The following is a 20343-nucleotide window of genomic DNA, read 5'->3' as shown; positions in this document are numbered from 1 at the left end:
ACATTTTTGTACAATGTTCAGAATACTCAGAGTTCAGGAAACGTTTACTGATACCCAGTGGCGTATTTACGATTTTGTTTCGGAGGGCTTTGCCTGAAAATGTGAAAATTCTGCAAGATATTTCATATACTTTACTATATTCGTGGGGGGCTTAAGCCCGGAAGCCCCCTAAATACGCCACTGCTGATACCTAAAAATCTTAATCAGGTTTTAGGGGATAATGTTCGATCTAGAGACAGTGTTTTCACTTTAATTCGTGAGATTGGTATAGTTAAGGTATCCTGAGGTTTTCTTTATTTATATATATATTCCCTTATTATGTCTTACTATCATTGGTATTTTTTACTCCTTCTAAGTATGTATTTTATATTTTGTTATTTATTCTTTTAATCTTTTCACGTTCGTACGAATCTTTTTTTATTTTTGTTGTTAACAAGCAAGTTGTAGTGTCTTATTTTTTATGTATTTGTACTTGAACATCACTCTTCAAAGTTTTTTTTTTTTTTTTTTTTTTTGAATTTTTAATGCACAGGATGGTCATATTATTCATTGGTCATATTCTGGTGATGGCAAGTAGACTCGCTGCTTACATCCCCATTAAACAATCTATCTTATATGTTATTATTATTGGATCATTGATGGACTTCTATTACCTGAAAGTGTGGGAAATGAGAATCAACGTAATTGTATGTTTTTGTTTGTTTAGTGTAACTTGGTTTTTGTACATCTGAATCATATCTTATGCGTATATGAAATAAAAGGAAGTTTCTAGAACTGTATGCAATAGTCGACACTTGATTTACAATACTTTTCTTAGTTCATGCCTATTATCCCCGTTTGCCCTATAGTACAGGGTGAGACAAAATGATGTTTCCGATTTCTATTATTATTATTATTATTATTATTATTATTATTATTATTATTATTATTATTATTATTATTATTATTATTATTATTATTATTATTATTATTATTATTATTTGCTTTTAATAACACATATGTAAACAGAGATTACACACAGTAACTGATCAGCTCAAAAACATTTTTTTCTAACGTATTATAAATGTTCAATGTGCGATCCACGAGTTACACGACACACATCTGCTCTATAATCAAGTTCCTGCCAAACCCTTCTTAGCATGTTAGGGTTGATATCGGCCACAGCTACAGTGATGTGCTCACGCAATTCAACCACAGTTGTAGCAAGTGGCAGCACAAATACAATAAATTTTCGACAGAAATGTCGTTCAACTTGCACAACGGATTTAGTCGCAAGAAATTCATGCACACAGAACGCTCTGTGGCCTGTAGAAGCCATGTTGCTCACTTCGAGTAAACTGCCTCCTGGTGGAGGTATACGTAACTATGCCTCTGCAATATAAAGAGAAAAAAGTTTTTAAGATTATATACCCCCAAAAGAACATATACAGGTTGTTTCAAAACAACACTGACAACGTTTGGGAGGTGATTCCTGACACCATGATAAGACAAAAAATATAGACTAACCCGAGTGCACAAATGCTTCCTTTCGGAGTTATAGGCTGCCAAAAACATGAAAAAATGAACTTTAAAGATCCATGGTTCCAAAATTATCAGACCTACCAAAGATCAAGACTTCACTTAGGAACTAGTATATGCCCTGTAAAAGTATCCATGTTTCAGAATCCTAAGGTACTTCCGGAACAAATTTTATAGATGTAATTGTTGAGTACTTCAAATTAATTTGATGTGCCCGTAGCCAAACTCCCTCTATAAAAATTGTTGCGTGAGTACCTTAGGATTCTGCAACACGAATTTTTGAATAGAGCACATATTATTTGCTAAGTGAAGCCTTGATGCGACTACAGTACGTCCCAATAGTTTTTGAACTATGGACCTTTAAAATTCAGTTTTTCATGTTTTCGGCAGCCTATAACTCCGAAGTGACGGATTTCTGCACCCAGGTTGGTCTATACATTTTGCCTTATCTTGGTGTCAGGAATCACCTACCAAACGTTGTCGGTGTTGTTATGAAACACTCTGTATATTGGCAAGAAAAGCTTATTACTGTTCGAATAATAAATTAACGAAATCGGGAACATCATTTTGACTCACTTGGTACTGTCTTCTTGAATCAATATTTTCACATCAAATTTTACGTAACTTGGCAGAAATTTTTTAAAAAAATCTACGAAAATTCAATAAAAGCCGACATTTTACTTTGATGCGCTTGAAACAGTCGTTTATATCGTCGATTTTTCACAAACTGGCGAATATCTCATTTCTCATAATCCCGAATCGGCAAATGTGCAAAACCTTGATTTCGAGATAAACGACTATGAAAGTCGTAAATTTTGTATTACTGAATAATTACTGGATAGAATACTCGAGGCAAATTTAATGGAAATGTTACAGAGTATACGTTGTTCCAATATAAACAGAGACTTGAAATTCAACATGCCAAATTTTGCACATTCAGCGGTTCGTGTGTGATATTTACCAAATCGTGAAAACATCAATGATTTTATGTTTTAATTAATTACTTTACCTTGATACCAAATAGCGCCACGTATTGTCATTTTGAGCAATGGATGGATCAATGCATTCCAAAGAGCAGTTGGACTGTTTTGATCACGAACACTTCTGCAATTCAATAATTAACATTAGCTTCCATGCAATCATGGGTTTTTAACTATAGACTCTACCAATGTAAGATTATATGTAAACAAGGTGGGGTTAAAATCACTGTATATCTGACGATAGTCTTTCCTTTATATGTGAGATCTTAAATTTTTAATAATCCCATGATGCAACAGAATTGTTCCATCGGAAAAGTATACTTATAACAGGACGAAGTACCCTACATTTTGCACTTTCCTGAATTTGTTTTCTTTGTTTACAGATCACAAAGTTCGTTGTAGGGAATCAATATAACTTCCATTATTATTGCGAAGCTCCGATCTTACCACATTAGTCAATTGAGGTATTGACAGCAAATACCTAGTCCTAACCTCTCATTCAGTGGCTAGCGCGTGCCTTTACTGCACACCGTTTTGGTTCGATTTCCGTGTGAGCAGTGTTTCGTCCAGACATGCTTTTGGGGGGCACTGCCATCACGGAGGACTCTAAAATAATACATCTATAATATAATAATTATTGAAATTTAAAAAATGTGAAGCATCATATCCTATACATTATACATTCCAACACCACATTGTTGTACATGGGGGTTGCATATGTCTCAGGCGTTTGTTTCATGGCCAAATAACAATGAAAAAGGAAGGATAACATTTCTCCAGTGTAAGGAGCTTTATTTTTGTAGTGTTGTGCCCAATAAACACCATATATAACTACCATTATAATTAATTGTGTATGTAATGTATTTCCTTATTACATACTGCATGCAAAAAGAAAGAAAACACTGGTCATGAACGACTTAGAAACTCCACCCGGAAGTAGGCTCAAATCTTGCAAACGGTGCGAGATATTGAGGAAAAATAATCGATAAAATCTCCCGTTTATGATAAGCCTTGCCGATTTTTTTTAAATATCAAGACGTCTTTCACTTGTGTCTGCAAAGGGAAATGTACAGATGTTGTGAGGAATGAGAAGGATATTTATGATCATATGCGAATAATGCGCTGTGTACAGAGCGCAGGTTCAGTTAGTGTTTCTGAAAAAAACACTGCGTGTGAGAACTTTGGAACTTGTACGAATTCCATTTTAAACTGTATGTCTACGTTTTATATAGCTCTGCTGCTGTTTAGGATATTAAATTGCAAGTCAACTAACCAAACCGTGAAAGTTTTGGCTAAACTTATTCCAATCCTACAAACAAAACCAAGGATTTTCTGCTTTGTCATGGAATAGAAGCAGAGGCGAATCTAGAAGGTGAAAACTTGGAGGGAGAGGGCAGCCAGATTCTAGAGTATGGTAGGATCAAAGTTAGTTGCTAAGCAACGTAGAGCAACTTGAAAAGGGTACCTTAATGTACCCTTTGTACCAGGCGTTCAGAAAAGTTTGTTCAAAGAATACAGTAACTCCCTAAGGCTCTTGGAAGGTTTCTGTATTTCATAATTTGTTGTTTCTTCAAACCAATGTCCCACAAATACTTCTTTTCAAAAGAATACCCATTATCATTCTGATGAATTTAATTAAATGTATTCTTTCCTCCAATAACTCTTTTAATTCCTTTTCCTAAGAGGTAAGTATCTAAGATGCTACAACAAGGCATTTTCGGAAAATGAACTAAAACCCAAGATAGGGGTGCGGTGGCTCAGTGGCAGAGCGTTCACTTCCGGTGCTTGGGATCCCTGGTCCGATCCCAACTCGCGCCATGTGGACTTTGTGGTGGACAAACACTGTGCTCGTGAGTTCTATCGGAGTTCTTCCGTTTCCTCCCACTTTCTTCATTCCACCATTTCATTCATTTCTCATAATCACCGTCTTCTTTAGTCTAACCGGCATACTCGTGGGACGTAAAACTCAAAGATTTCATTTCATTTCTTAAAACCTAGGATGATGTATCTCAATCCGTCGACAGGAAAAGCGAGAAATACGTCTCTTTGTTTATCCTGCTGCTTTGTATTAAATGATCGACTAAGTTATATAATATTCCAACCAAACATTTATTTCTCTCCAACAGTTTGCTGCTAGGTATAGGACTAGTCTGATTATGAGTGAAAATAATTAAGAGAACACACTTTCTTTAAAGAAAATTAAACAAATGATACTAGAAAGTAAAACATAATTCCGTTTTCAGAAAATTACTTTAAAAAAAAATATGCTCATGCATTACAAAAATAGAGCATGGGAAGCGCTCATATACAATCAATTTACATAATACAAACAAAAAATATAAACTTTTACATAAAAATTATAAAAATATATAAAAACGTATGAAAGTAACAATCAAGTATTGTATACCACCCGACTTAACACTGCTCTAAAAATTTCATTAATGTATGATGTCGGGAAATGAGTTACATTAAAGTTGCAAGCTTTGAGAACAAACTTAAAGCATTGTAAGTTAAAGCAAAGCGTGTAATAAAACGGGAAAAATGCTCTACAATAAGAAAATTTCCTTCAAAAGAAATAAATCAAATTTGAACCAAATTTTAGTGATCAAAATCATTTATGCTTATGTATACGTAATCTGGATTTAGGATAAACAAGATTGAGAAACACTTCTCTTTTTAAACTTAAATATATTACTAGTATACCTATTATATCTATATTACAGTACATATGTAACAATTAAAATCATAGTAAGCATATAAATCGTCAAAAAATGAATAGAATGATTCGTATTCACAAAAGGTTAAGTTTTAAATATCATAATTAAATCTTACATTTTCTTGGCATCTAGCTCCACTGGAACATTACAGGATTGTAACGCAGACGATGGGCTCCATGCTTCAATGATAGTACCACCCCAATTACTTACTACTAAACCAATTGGAATTCGAAGCTTATCATATAAGCGTCGTCCATACAGGAAACAAAGGGCAGAGAATCCAGATAATGAGTCTAAAAGGTAACAAGAAATAAAAGCCTATTAAAACAGAGTTCGGAAATAATGCACTTCGTATACTAAAACGCATGCCGTACCAATGGGTAGAATATTTATCTCAAATGAGAGAGAATTTGTAACAACTATGTTACCCCTAACCAGAGGGGAAATTGTGGATTAATTAAAGTCTAGGTTATAGATATTATAACTTTAAGTATACAGAGTGTACATTATTAATATTTATTGATGCATATTTAGGGGCATTACCGACATCTACGACCTTAAGCTCGTCACTTATGAAAAAATAGCGTCCCTCAGCGAGCACACTATCCGGGGAAGAGGAAAGAAAGAAAGGGATGAAGAAGGAAGGAAGCGGCCTAGGAACTGAGTGTTAGGTACCATCCCGGCAATTGCCTGATGTGAATAAGGAAAACCCAGGAAAAACTTCACTGAAGATGGGTAGCCTAAAAAAGCTCAATCAAGTGTTCTCACCGGGATTCGTACCAAAGACGGAAGCGTTTGCGACTACGTTACGCAGGCCTACATATATACATAATTCAACGAATTTTATCTTGTAAGCAGTGTTGTCAATGTTAGCGTTTTCCGCTAAATCTAGCTGTTTCAGAATCTTACCCAGCTGTGAAAATCAGTCATTATTAGGTTTAGTGGAAAATATGGAGATCTCAAAAGCTATTCACAACATTTCGAAAACAAGTCACATTTCGAAAGCACTTGTTTCTGTACATTTTTTCTTCGTTTTGAATGCTGTAGAAGAGCCATCAGGAGATCGTTCCTGAAGTTTCTTAACACGTGCGGAGGGAAAAATGCAGCCCTTACTTTGGTTCTAGTGTTACTCTGTTTTGAGAAAACTGTCATTATAGATGCACCGAAAAGGTTTGACACGTGAGTAAGGGTAACGCCGCCGAGAGCTGTCAGAGAGCTTCTCTTGCTGGCTCCTCTATAGAACATATGTATTACAGATGCTTACGAATTACGACTAAGGGAAATCGCAATATTACTGTCATAGAGTTACAACAAGAGATTGCCACGAGACAAGAGTTAAAGTTGACTCGTCTCAAAAAATGTTTTTCCTATTGGAGGAGCTCGTCTGGTCTGGAATGTTGTCACGAAAATTCTGTCTCGTCTCACCTCGACTCGTGCGCAATTCTAAAGAACACGTGGCAACTATTAGTATCACATGTTCTTTCTTCGTTCCTTCACTACGTATGATTGCATGTTATTCATTGATTAACAACTCGTTCTGTTTCGGATTCTGTGAATTCGTTACGTGTTCTCTGTATGTACTTGAGATTAAAGTAAGAAGAACAAAAGCAGGATAATTGCAGAAATTTAGAAAATTCTGGTTAAATTATTCAAATTTAAAAGACTGAGTGTAAATTCTTAAGACGAATAGGAAAGTGCTGCTAGCTCATTGGCTGCTTATCGAGTACTAGGTATTATTACGTTAACAAGTGTAACTTACACACTTCACAAGTTGAAGATATCGACTCCGACGATGATTTAACACTGATTATGCATTAGTAGTAAGTACTTTTCATTTTTCACTCCTTATTACGTTCCTATAAATAGCCTCAAAAGCTGCGAGGCATTGTGATCAAGGTTTAAAACCTGGAATAAGGTAATAACGTATCACAATTCTTAGCCATGAACTGGTATTCAGATAAAGCCCTTTCCTTTCTGGTTGTATGATCAGATATTAAGGTAACATCTTTACCTCCCGGATCTGATTCGCTCCCACTAAGTTGCCCACAGTTTACTTTTATTTTGTGCAGTTAAATCAAGAAGCTCGTTCGTCTGCAGATACGTAAGTTGCCATCCTGCATTGTAGCAGAAGAGTTATATTGCAATGTTATAAAGTGCTTTTTTAATTACAGGTTGAACTTCTGAAATGGAGATTAGTAGGATTCCTCTTCAACAATGAGTTCGTTGCGTACGCCGTACTCCGCAACCGACAACGTGCAAGGAATTCATCGCCGTATGCGTTTTGAGTATGAACCGGATGCACTACAGCCGAAGACCATTGTACGCTTTGGATATTGTGCGTGCAAGATCAAAAACTTTCAACAAGGTCGAAAATAAGGAGCAGCTGCAGCAGGTGTTAGCGTCTTTACCCCATAAATCTAAATCAACATACCATTTGTCCGTAACACTCACAATTCCCAGAACATCATTTCAGAGAATACCCAAAGTCATGAAATTGAAAGCGTATCATCCGAAATTCACCTAAAGGTTGAATGAAGATGATCCTGATTAGCGCCTGCAGTTTGCTAAAGAGTAGATCAGCAAGTTCGGAGATATTCAATTGGAACAGAGTCTGGTGTGAACTGAAAAATTCAAATTTTACCTGTCAGGTAATGTGAATAGACATAATTGTGTTTACTGGCGTCAGTCAAATCCAAATGTAATCAAGCACGATTATAAAAGACATGAGTCATGGTCTGGTAAAGTGTTATTTTTCAAGATGCCATTTGTTCTTGATACTTTGAAGATGGCGTCAATGGTGACAATTATCTGAAGGTCATTAGGGACACTAGCATTTACTCCAACAGAGAGACCTCTTCGGTCAGTTATGGCAGAAGCAGGATAATGCTCCCTCTCATTATGCAATAACAGTACCCAATTGGTGTGACTAGGCATTCCCCGGACGTTGGATCGGACGTCGCAAGGAAATTGAATAGCTAGTCCGCTCTCCAGACCTTATCCCACCAAAATTTTTATCTTTGAGGGCCATTTTAAAGATAAAATTGATTTTTGCAACATCAACATAGGACCTGAAGGATGTCATTACTGAGGGATTTATTACTGTTCCTCATAAACTGTATGGAAAATAATGTGAAAACGTGTCTTTGCAATTACAGTCCTGCATTACATTTGCGAGTTGAACATATAGTGGGGAGGCGATATCAAAGAGTCTTTGTGTTACTAAATAAATTATATGTTTTCTTTTCATGATGACTCTGTTATGGCGCATCAAAGTATGGTCTATTAGTTATGAACCATCCTGTCTGTAGTAAATATAACGAATACACTGATCATTTTACCTTGTGTTGGAGCAGTCCAATGAGTGCGTATTCCTAATAGATCTTGTTCCTTAGACTCTGAATATTTTAATTCCGAGTAGAAAAGACGAATATTGTTGTAAGCTAGACCTTCAGAAATTTCTTTGCTTGAATTGTAAATCTGAAAATAAGAGGAAAATTAGTGCATCGATCAAGATTAAAACCATTGCAAATAAGAGGACATGCATACATATGTAGATTGCTTTTCATACCAGACAAACGAAAATCTTAACAATGAATACTTCAAAAGTTTTCTTATCAGGACAAAATTCAATTTCTAGTTTACTTTCAGTTTATCCAATTCTCTATACTGTAAAAGGAAGACTTATTTGTATTATTTTTTATATCAAATAGAGGTTAACACCAGCCAAATCTACAGCCAGTTTTCACGAGAATTTGTCAACCAAAAGCGATAGTTAAGAAAATCATACTACACTGTGTCTGCAACAATACAAGAGTCATTGAGCGAAAGTGGCATCGATGTAGTAAGGGTAAAAGATTCAGATGATATTTCTGAGAAGCATTGCAATGTCCCAAACATTAAACTAAGGAATAAGCTATAGTTCTTTTCCCCCTTTGTTTTTACATTTCTGAATGTAAAGAGACTATTCATTTGAGGTATTTCCAAGACCCCTGACAAAATATTCCCGTTTTTTAAAAAAAATCTATAAGTATTGATTCTATATGGCTGGTTCCAGTGAATAACCGGTTAAGTCGGGAAAAGTAAATTTTATAGAAGAGCAGTTTAAAGGTAAATTTTCCAGCAGTTACCAGGCTAATTTTGACATAACCAAATGCTGTAACTTACTCAATTTTATGAATTCACCTTAGGCGCTTCTACACAATATAGAACTCACCAAAAGAAGCTTATATATGTAAAATCTCAATTTTCCAAAAAAAAAAAAAAAAAAAAAAAAAAGTCGTCTTAGCTGGTTATTCACTGGAATCAGCCATATGACCCTTCACTTCAGTTCTTTAGGTAGTACTGTATTCAAAAATATAAAACAATTTCAAAAAAGTGGCTAAAACTACCTCGTTTGGTCCATAATGCTTTTACGAAAACAATCGCTGCATTTGGAACAGGAATACTTTCGGTTCACTGGTGCAAACAAAATACATACTGCTAATATATGCTATGGTTTTCTACTATAGATACATGTTGTTCTTCAATATTTTCTACAGCCACATTTTGAAAGTGCCTATCGCCGATTCTTACCGTTCTTTTTGAAAAATTTTCCTTTCTTCCCGTACAGCAAACTACTCTTCAAGAAGTATTTGCTGAATCTTTTTCTTAACTCTCTGAAATACATTTTTCTTCTTCTTAAATAGTTCATTACTTTATTGCTGCTTTTATATCTAATCTAATATTACGGTGCCACGGAGAATTTCGGTGGACGTAGTTCTCTTCCTCGCAATCAGGCTTGTTAGGGGCTGCGTGGCTCAGTGGTAGAACATTCACCTCTGGTGTATGGAGTCCTTGATTCGATCCCAGCTCGCGGAAAGTGAACTTTGTGGTGGGCCAATACTGTGTGCGTGGGTTTTCTCAGGGTCCCCCCATTTTCTTCATTCCACCATTTCATTCATTTCTCACCATCACAGTCTCCTTTAGCCTAGCCGACACAACTGTGAGACGTAAAACTTCATTTTCCAATCAGGTTTTCTTTTCTGTTTCTTGATTTATTTTCATTTCATATTCTGTTTCAAATTTTGTAACACATATTATCATTGCAGTATTATTTATTTATTTATTTATTTATTTATTTATTTATTTATTTATTTATTTATTGAGACTCTGCAACAAGAGTTCAAAGCAACAATTTCATACTTCTACTTCTACAACCTTCTCTATTTCTGATTGTCACTTCTAATATAAAAACAGTTTTCATTACAGCTATTTTTATTTCATTTATCAATTACGTACACTCTGAAGAGAGCATTTCTATTTTAATTCTAATCGGTATCTCTAATAATTATCAAGATTCTTATCTCCTCTTGTTATTCAATTTACCTTATTTGAATGTTGATTATATAATAATACTAAAGCACTTAATCAAACTTCCTTAACATGTCGAGATAATATTTAAGTCATGCCAAGAATATATTAAAATGAATGTAACTCATATCACAATAATTTTTTTACATTTCTTTACCTACCTGGTTCATTCTCAGTTGCATGTTACTTTGTCCACTGCATAGCCAAACATCTCCAAAGTACACATCTTCCAATTGAATTGTTTGCTGGCCATCCTAAATAAAGAAGCATTTGATTATATCAAATTCCTATAAAGTTTTTACTCTTGTGTATTTTCAATTTCTGTGCTAATACTAAAAAATGGCATTTAAAAGTCATTCCACTATAGAGACATTCTATTAGTTCCTTCTTCAAAGAGAACAGAGCTTGAAGTCGAAACCACTGAAAACATCTTATTAAGTTAACATTTTTAGATATTAATAAAGCACGTCTTTGAGAATTTCTTTTTTAAATAGTTACTTGACTTTATAAATGTGAGTTTTAATGTACTAACAAAATCAAGTGAGAATGGCTGTAATTTCAAAGCGCTATGCAACTAAGCAACTTACTTGAATTTCTTGTTTGCTCATTTACCTTTGTAAGTATCATGTATAGTCCTATACTCTTTTGAGAAAATATAGTTTTCAATAACAGCTAGTTAGCGACTTAAGATTCGGACTTCAGACCTCATATAGGAAAAATTATAAAAATGAACTTTAAAAGACTTTTTTCTGTATTCACATATACATGAACAAACTCCATGGCTCTGAATAAGTAGCTTAACAAATAAAACACAGTTCTGACCAGAGCAGAATGAAATATATTAAAAACTATACTTACAATATGTTACAGTTTCAAGGACCTAACGTCCTCTTCATCAGACACCAACACTCTTCACATATACATGTAGAAAAATTTTTAAGTTTTCATATTCTTCCATGTATTTCTGCATACACGGAGTCTTCTCATTAATGCAAATTATGCCAATAGTATTCACTATCATTATAAGATTGTCAGTTGGACTACTGCTTATACACTTTGAGACTTTTGAGTTCCATTGCACTAAGCACTTACAATTCTTCCGGAATTCTTGTATATAAATGCTGAAAACTCTTAGGCATTTACGTCTAAGCATTCGTTATCTACGAGAGTCTAACATGTCAATATTTGATAGTTTTATTTGAATTATTTACACGAGCTTTTAGTCCTCTATTACGAGCTACAGCTAGCCCATTGTGTGTATGTGGGTGTACATTTGAGTTGATGTTTTGTATGAGTGTGTAATGACACATTTTTAACATATGTGCAGAAGTATTGAACACCATACAATGCCGCATCCAATCAGTCATTAAAAGAAATTATTTCTAAGACTTAGAAAGAATCATTTTAATCAGAAAGAAAGAATTGTAACTCAATTAGAAACAACGCAACACCAATAATTCAAGGTTTATATTTGTTGCTAAATTAATTATCGTGATAGCAACGTAGCCATTTCTTACCAATTCTGAGTTAACGCATCATTTTTACTAGTTTCATGTAAATCAAGTATACTAATACATGTCCACTTACCTTTACAATTAAAGTATAAGGTCCACCTTCAGCATGCGGATTCAATTCCACGTTCCACATACTATTACCTACAAAATTAAAATATTAAATTACCTATTTACAAATATTTTAGTTAATTGGATTTTTCAGAAAAACAATATCATTGAAATACCAGAAGCAGTCAAAAAGTTCCCGGAATGGTCTTCTAGTTTTGGATTTGTGATGAAATTACAATGAATCATGTACGGTACAGCCCATAGGTTACCTAATTATGAATTTGGCATGTATTAACACGTCATAACATGCAGTGTACCAGCTGAACGACGGACTGTGTGGTGATCAGTTGATACAACTTCACAGATCGAGCAACGTGCAAGCATCAAGTTCATCGCAAATTGGGAAAAATCTGCTTCATAGACTTTGATAGGCTTAAAAATAGTTTTGCGTTATTGGATGTTTTGCTCTTCTAAAAATGAGCCTTCCTTTACACTTCTTATCATCAGATACACAAACTTTTATGTATATATATCTAATTATGATATGTCAGTTCTTGTCTAAACTATCCTTGTCTAAGTTTAACGTAGGTTTCTGTTACGAGAATAATACTTTTTTTTTTTTATTATTACAAGTTTATTATAAGTTACAAGTAAATGTATAAAGTAAGAGAAATATTCCAAATTATGAGCGGAACGAGGAGTCTTGTTTAAATTAGTTTGTTTATTAATCATGGTGCTCGAGTTTTTCAACATGCAGATAGAGGTTGTTAATTATAGTAATTAGACTGTCGTTTTTTTCTCAGAGATGTATATACAGCCTATCAATATCTATCGTGCTTTAATGCTTGTATCTAGCTTATAGCTGTTGCTGTAATTAAAAGTAAAGAACTTATGCTTGACGTTTCAAGTCCACTCTTGCCTGCTATTCTGTCAGGTTTTCGTATTTTAGTGCGATGTATTAAGTGTATGGTTGTTTGTTTTTACTCCTGTCTTAATAATAATGAGAACAAATTTATTACCCTCTTCAAATTATCTTAATAAATGTAATTTTGTGCGTATGTAGTATGCCACAGAAACGCTTCTAAAAGGGAAGAGAGATAAGCGAAAAAAGTTAAGAGACTAAAATGGCTCCCATTATGGCAATTACTTTCCAGAAACCTACATTAAATATTTCTGAATTGTAATGTAAAATTGATAGCAAAGTACATTTGCCAATAAATCTGGGTTACAATGCATGAAATTATGTTAAATCCTGGAAGAATTAAAATACAGGGTGTTTCTAAACAGCACCGACAACGTTTGGGAGGTGATTCCTGACACCAAGATAAGAAAAAATATATACCAACCTGGGTGCACAAATGCTTCCTTTTGGAGTTATAGGCTGCCAAAAACATGAAACAATGAAATTTAAAAGTCCATAGCTCCAAACCTATGGGACCTACCGTAGTCAGGACTTCACTTAAAAAACTAGTATATGCCCTATCCAAATACCCAAGTTTCAGAATCCTGTGGCAATTCCACAACAATTTTTATAGAGGTAGTTGGTGGGTACTTCAAATTATATGCCTATAGCCAAACTCCCATATAAAAATTGTTGCGTGAGTACCGCAGGATTCTGAATAATGTATTTTTGGACAGCGCACACATTAGTCCATAAGTGAAGTCTTGACCCGACTACGGTAGGTCCCATAGTTTTGGAGCTATGGACCTTTGAATTTCACTTTTTCTTATTTTTGGCAGCCTATAAACTCCGAAAGGAAGCATTTATGTACTCAGGTTGGTCTATATTTTTTGTCTTACTTTGGTGTCAGGAATCACCTCCCAAACATTGTCGGTATTGTGTTAGAACACCCTGTATAAGCTTCAGGACGTCCAAAGAATCAATATAAGTGTTGATATAATATTGGATCTCCTTCTCCCGTGACAAAAATCTTATACGTATTTACTTTTTATTAACATATATAATATTTTATAGTAAGAGTTACCATCTACTTGGCTATGATAGTCAGTTCCATCAATGGTGAGCGTAATGGACGATCCTTGATTTCCATAACCCCAAATATTTGCTGGCTTTGGTGCCCTCTGTAGAACCATACCAGACTCATAGTAAGAAGCAAAACTCAGAGCAGCTAGAAATATAAACATCAACATCATGTGTTACGTAAATTGTCTTGGTAATGATTTAAACATTATGAAATACGTACTATGTATAGAAATTCTGGATGTTTATTTATTTACACATTGTAAGGCCATACGTAACTCTCAGTAAATCTTGTTTCGAAATCATGTTTTTTATCACTGACCGAAGTGGATGTTCTACACAGTCTTCCACAATTTACAATATTATTCGCCCCAAATTGTGTTTGGAGATTCTGGATTACTGCCCTAGTTGTGATTCAACTGGATATAAGCTAGAAAGCCTCAAATTATAGGAAAAGAAATTTACTACATTTCAATGAAACTTATGTCTTTCTAGGTATCAAATACATTTAAAGTTACAACCTCCTTCATGGACAAACCTTTCGGAATTGATTTCCAGTAAGAATGCGTGTAGTTTGAATCTTGTGTTGAGCTTTATAGGTTCAACTTCCACATAGCTTCGGTGAAATATGAAATGGACCCTAAAACCTAAAGCAACCAACCACTTAATACAATAATGGAACAAAAAAATTACCTTTCGTCGTTGATTTTGCTAAAGTCACAGAGACAATCGCCAAAATCAGTAAAGAATTTAGTTTGCTCATCTGAAAGAAAACAAATAAACACATATTAAATTAAGCCCTAAAAGGTTAAAGACGAAGACCACAAGGGGTATACATGCAATTTTTCCATATAAAACATTTCTAAATACTATTAGCAAAACTAATTTGTATATTAATAAGAATTCTTACGTACGAATTGAAAACCAAATTAAAAAAAAAAAAACTCTTGTATGATTAAGCACTTGAAATTTGTGCTATATTCAATTAATACATAGGGTCCGCAGTGGCTCATTGATAGAGCGTTCACCTCTGGCGCATGGGGTTCTTGGTTCGATCCCTATTCGCGCCAAGTGAACTTTGTGGTGGGCAAACACCGTGTATGATGTTTATTCGGGGCTCTCCCGTTTCCTCTCACATTCATCATTCCAGAATTTCATTCATTTCTCGTCATCACCGTCTCCTTTAGCCTACATGGCATATTCGTGGAACGTAAAACTAAAATTTCATTTCATTTCAATCAACACACAGAGTGTGAAGTGTGTACAAAATTATACTAGATATTTCCGGAAAATTAAAAAAGTACACATCAAGAGTAAACTATGAAAAGTTATTTATACTATATTATAGGGATGTCAATGGAATATTCATTTATGAAACAAACAAACTCATTTCTGAGATAATAGCAAAAGTTGATTTTCGACCGCCAGTAAATAACCTTATTATGAGGAACAAAATTCGGAAAATATCCCTCGATTGTCTTATAAAGACCATAAATTTAAAATTTGATTTTATTACATTTAACGGTATGGCCTTTTGATGAGTGTACATGCATCGAGACGAACAGACGGATACCAGAAATTCACTTTTTCCGTACGGTAAGGTTCGCCAAATGTATAAATCCGTTGAACACGCTCCCTGTGGTCCTGTTTATCACCTACAGATAACCACAGATGGATAAAGATAATAATTTTCTAGTGAATTGTTCCTACTCGTCGATCTTTTGTTGCTTAAATGAGTCAAAAGTCATGATGTTATTAAAAGTTTATATTCATTCCTAATGAAACACATTGATAGCTTCAACAATTTCCTATGAACTCGTTAACTCTATTAAATGTTAAATAGAAGATACGGGCCCAAGTGAATGAGTTAAAAGTGTATTAACTGATATTCTGATATCACTATTTGCTTTAGAATTAATAAAATACCGACGAGCTGATAGTAACTAAGTAGGAAATCGTCTCCATCAGATTTTTTAGGAATAGAGAAACATGAGAAAAGTTAGTATGATTCCTTAGTAAAATAAAAAAAATAATCGTTAATGTCCCATAGTACGCCATTTAGGCTACAAGAGACGGTTGATTAATGTAAGTGAACGTTTCTAACGGAACCAACATAATGAAAATGTGGGAGAAAACGAAATAATCTTGAGAAAACACATGGACGTTCACAAACCCAGGATGTGCACCCAGAACAATCCACATGTCTTGGAATCTAACCAGGAACCCCAGGACTAAGTACTATACCACTAAACCACTATGGCTAGCATGATTCCTTAATGGTGAGAATAAAACTGTTGCTAATATCGTAACATTTGACTGAAACAATCGAAGGAGTCAAGAGAATTAATAATTTTCTATTAAGCTATGACGCTCTAACAGATGTTAGGGTAGAAAATAGGTAGGACCAAAGTGAGTGTGGATCATTAGAAGTGAATGAAAGTGTTATTTCCTTTTCAACCGTAATTGGAAGCTTAAACTGTGACTCCTCTCTCTCTCTCTCTCTCTCTCTCTCGTAGAAACTATAATGAAAACATATGATGGCCTATAAATCACTCATATGTAGTACTACTAAATGTCTTAGTGTGTTACTATGGGCTAAACTTTGCATCCTATCCTATCCTTATGTCCTTTCCAGGCACGTAACCAGAACTCTAAGACAGGGCTAAGCCGAGATGACTTTAGGAAGCTAACTTGAGTTCATTTTTCATTCATGCATATATGAGTATAGTCATGGGCGGCGATTAGGGGGGGCAGTTGCCCCCGCACTTTTTTTAAGTAACCAATTAATGTATATAGTTTCATTTGGAAATGTAACGATTTTGTATGTGTTACTGATTAATAGAAAAAAATGCTGCCATATATTTGCTGTTGCGTGAATACGTATTGGTTGTCTTCCCGTGGAGTAAAGAAAGCTACAGTAATTGCGTTTTAATCGCCACAGAAAATAACCCCCAAAAATAACCTATTGGAGCACAATTTCAGCATACTTTCATTTCTTCTTACAAGGGCTCGATATGTTAGTGAGCCGCTTTGAAGCTAATCGAAAGAACATTATGCAAAAAAGTAGGGCCTATTTCACAAGTTATTCTTTAATTGCACAAAAATTGACAGTTCCTAAAATGTCTTTTCTTCTTTCTAAAGTAAGGAATATTGATTAAAAAGAGCGTGATAAGAAACAACTTCTACCTTTTCCATTGTTTTGTAGTGTAATATACGAGTGAAGTGTTGTGTTTAAGGATGTACGAGTGTATATACAATAAAATTTAGTAAATTGAACATAATTCTAGGTTTTAAGTTTATTTTGTATAACTGAAGTGTGAATTGATTCTAAGTATTGTTGTGTTTTGATGTGTTCCAAGAAAGTGAAAACTGCACCTAATGGCAACGAACATATTTCAAGAAGTTGCAAAAGCAAATATTTCTTTAAATGTCGTAGCATATGCTTGTAGTATTTACTGTCTTTCATTTTCTAAGAGTAATAACATACATTTAATAGCATGTGTGGAATTAAATATTAAGTTTTTCATTAATCCTCAGTTTCAATATAACTTTTGCAAAACAAGCATCATTATTCATTACTATGATTAATACAGTGAAACCTGTCTTTAGCGGAATCGAGCGGGACTTGCAAAAATTTCCGTTAAAGTCAGGTTTCCGCTTAGTGGAGGTAGACCTTTCCTTTTTTAAAAAAAAAAAAAAAAGAATACATGCTTATAAAGGGGCATACTGAGAAAATATATTGCTGTACGTACATTGTTCGATTACAGTACTTCTTTCTTCTACGAATAAATACAAAAAAAAAAATGAGTACAAAATATACTATGCACACGTTTTCTTTATTTTTCTAATAGCCAAGCAGGGTTTTCTGTGTACATTGCTGGTTCGCTGCTTGACTTTCCGCATACACTTTAGCCTGAGAAATTATACTAAGTGAATCAGGATCATTTTTCCGTAAGAAAAATTTTTCAGTTCCTTTAAACTTTTGAGAGCATCTTGATACGTATTTATTCTACACTCTTCTTCGAACTCGGTATCGTATTTCTCTTCCTCCTCTATCTCGTTTTCTTCTTTCCGACATTCCATATGATTTTTGATTAAGATGCGGGGATTAAGGACAACTTGTGGGGGTGAATATGAGTAGTGGTTGGGGAAGGTAAACACTGTCCAGAAATATTTAACAAAAGAACTAACATTTTATCGCAGACAGTGTAATGTATATGTCTCACAAAATGTCTAAACATCTTCTAAACGCTGTAGTCCGGAACTCAGAATTTTCCGTTAAATGTTTATTTTTCTTTCCGTTGTCCGCGTAACACAGTTTCCGCTTAATGAAGGGACTTTTTAAACGTTTTGTTCTTCAAAATTCATGGGACCGTGAAATATTTCCGTTTAAGACAGTTTTCCGTTTAATAAAGGGTCCGTTGAAGACAGGTTTTACTGTATTATCCTTTCTATTTATTTGTTTTGCAAATTTATTGAATAATCTGATCACACAATTTTCCAGACAGAATTTTAAGATGTTCATGAGCAAGGAATCAAATCTCTTCTTACACTTTCGTTGTTTAAGAGTACAAAGGGCTAGTATCTACTTGCGTTGTTCTTCTCAATTTACTTAATAAACTATTATATACGATATACGGTATTTTAACTGAAAATATAGTATCCTATTAGTTATACAACCTTTCGTCAAACAAAATGTTAGAAACAACCAGGAAAACTAACATTTATATACAAATATTCAGATCATGTCTTGCCCCCTCACTTTTAACGTCCAACCGCCGCCACTGAGTATAGTAATAAACAAAAGAAAAGTTCGTGGAGCAACACAAGACCATGCCCTAGTTAGAGCTTGATTTCTCTCTATCAATCTGCGTCTTCCACATCAACTTTAATCAAGGTACTTCTATCCGAAGAAGTTTCTATCAAATTATGGGAAAACATTAACAGATATAATTGTGTGAACTGGTATAGTGACATCATGTATTTAACATAAGAACAGCAATTAAACCAGCTTGGTAGCACTGTTTGGCGTGGTATTTCGAGTTCTAGTCTTTTAGGAATTATTGTTTTTTAATCAGTGGCGAAGCGTAATCCCACAAGTAGGGTAGGCCCGATAATCTAATAACACAAATAACATTTAATGTATCATAAAATGTTTAAAATTATAGTCAGAATTTTATTTTCCTTATTTGGTTAAAGAAAACAACTACTAAATTTATTCATTTTAAAGAACTTTCTTAGCTGTATTACTAACAATGTTTAAATTTATGTGCATGTATACATAGTAGTTTTTTGTTGTTTAATTTAACAAGAAATAATGAATACTTATATTAGCAAAAGTAAGGGGAAAGTAGTGTATTATTATTATTATTATTATTAAACGAATATTTGCACGGAGGAAAACACGCAATGTGTATTAATCGAATATTCCCATTTAGCTCCACTACAAATATTTTGAAATACAGTTTATACTTTCTTCTGTCTGGGATTTCCAAGGAGGATGAGGTGAATTTCCTCCCCACTTGCTGTTTTCATTTCCTGTATATTTGAAAATGGAAGGACAGAAAAAGAAAGTACATTCTCACAGTAAGCTGTCAAATTTCTTGGTTAAGGGTTTGGTGCTTGCATCACCCACTTTAAAGTAAGAACAATATTGCATTTAATTAATGCATCATATGATAATGACTTCACTAGAAATGTTAATGCTCAGAAGGAACTTCATTTGAATCAACGCAAGGTATCTAATATTGTATTCTATGTAGTGACGTATTTAAGGGGGGTACTTCCGGGCTTAAGCACTCACCGAAATTTTATCGCAACTTTTTATTGTTTTATATATATTGCAGAATTTTCACATTTCCAGAAATAAAGTTAGCAAAGCCCTCCCGAAACAAGCAAAGTCCTCCGAAACAAAATCGTAAATACCCCACTGATTATTATGAAATGGAAAAATCAACTAAAATTACACACAAATATTATTATTTTATCCTGTACGGTAGCGTTTGGTAAATTTATATATATATTTAATGTAGCCACCAGAACTGCGGAACGTAAAACTCAAAAATTTCATTTTTCATTTCAAAACATTCTTCCTTTTTGCCACATTGAATTTGTGCAAGTGCACGACGTATACTATAAGGTAAGCTCCTATATATCAAATTCACCTTGTGAATATCCAGCAACTGAAAAAATATTGGCGACAATGATGACACAAGTGAATCATCATCAGCCAATGA

At 34.2% G+C, this 20343-nt stretch overlaps 1 protein-coding gene across 3 annotated transcripts in view; it reads right to left on the bottom strand.

The window, feature by feature from the left end:
* LOC145684021 (sialate O-acetylesterase-like) overlaps positions 1-20343 on the bottom strand; it is a 58595-nt gene that overhangs the window by 18917 nt on the left and 19335 nt on the right. For all 3 annotated transcript variants that reach the window (XM_081755838.1, XM_081755837.1, XM_081755836.1), the window contains exons 2-8: positions 14801-14870; positions 14112-14255; positions 12152-12219; positions 10726-10818; positions 8554-8692; positions 5331-5508; positions 2528-2622 (exon numbers count right to left, since the gene is read on the bottom strand). In XM_081755838.1, coding sequence (XP_081611964.1) covers positions 2528-2622; positions 5331-5508; positions 8554-8692; positions 10726-10818; positions 12152-12219; positions 14112-14255; positions 14801-14870 — 787 coding nt within the window. The remainder of the gene's footprint in view (positions 1-2527; positions 2623-5330; positions 5509-8553; positions 8693-10725; positions 10819-12151; positions 12220-14111; positions 14256-14800; positions 14871-20343) is intronic.

This window comes from Thermobia domestica, chromosome 4 (genome assembly GCF_964235325.1).
Source record: "Thermobia domestica chromosome 4, izTheDome1.hap1.1, whole genome shotgun sequence".
Taxonomy (NCBI): Eukaryota; Metazoa; Arthropoda; class Insecta; order Zygentoma; family Lepismatidae; genus Thermobia; species Thermobia domestica.
Note: the sequence above shows the minus strand (reverse complement) of the source record. Positions and strands in the feature narration are given on the sequence as shown.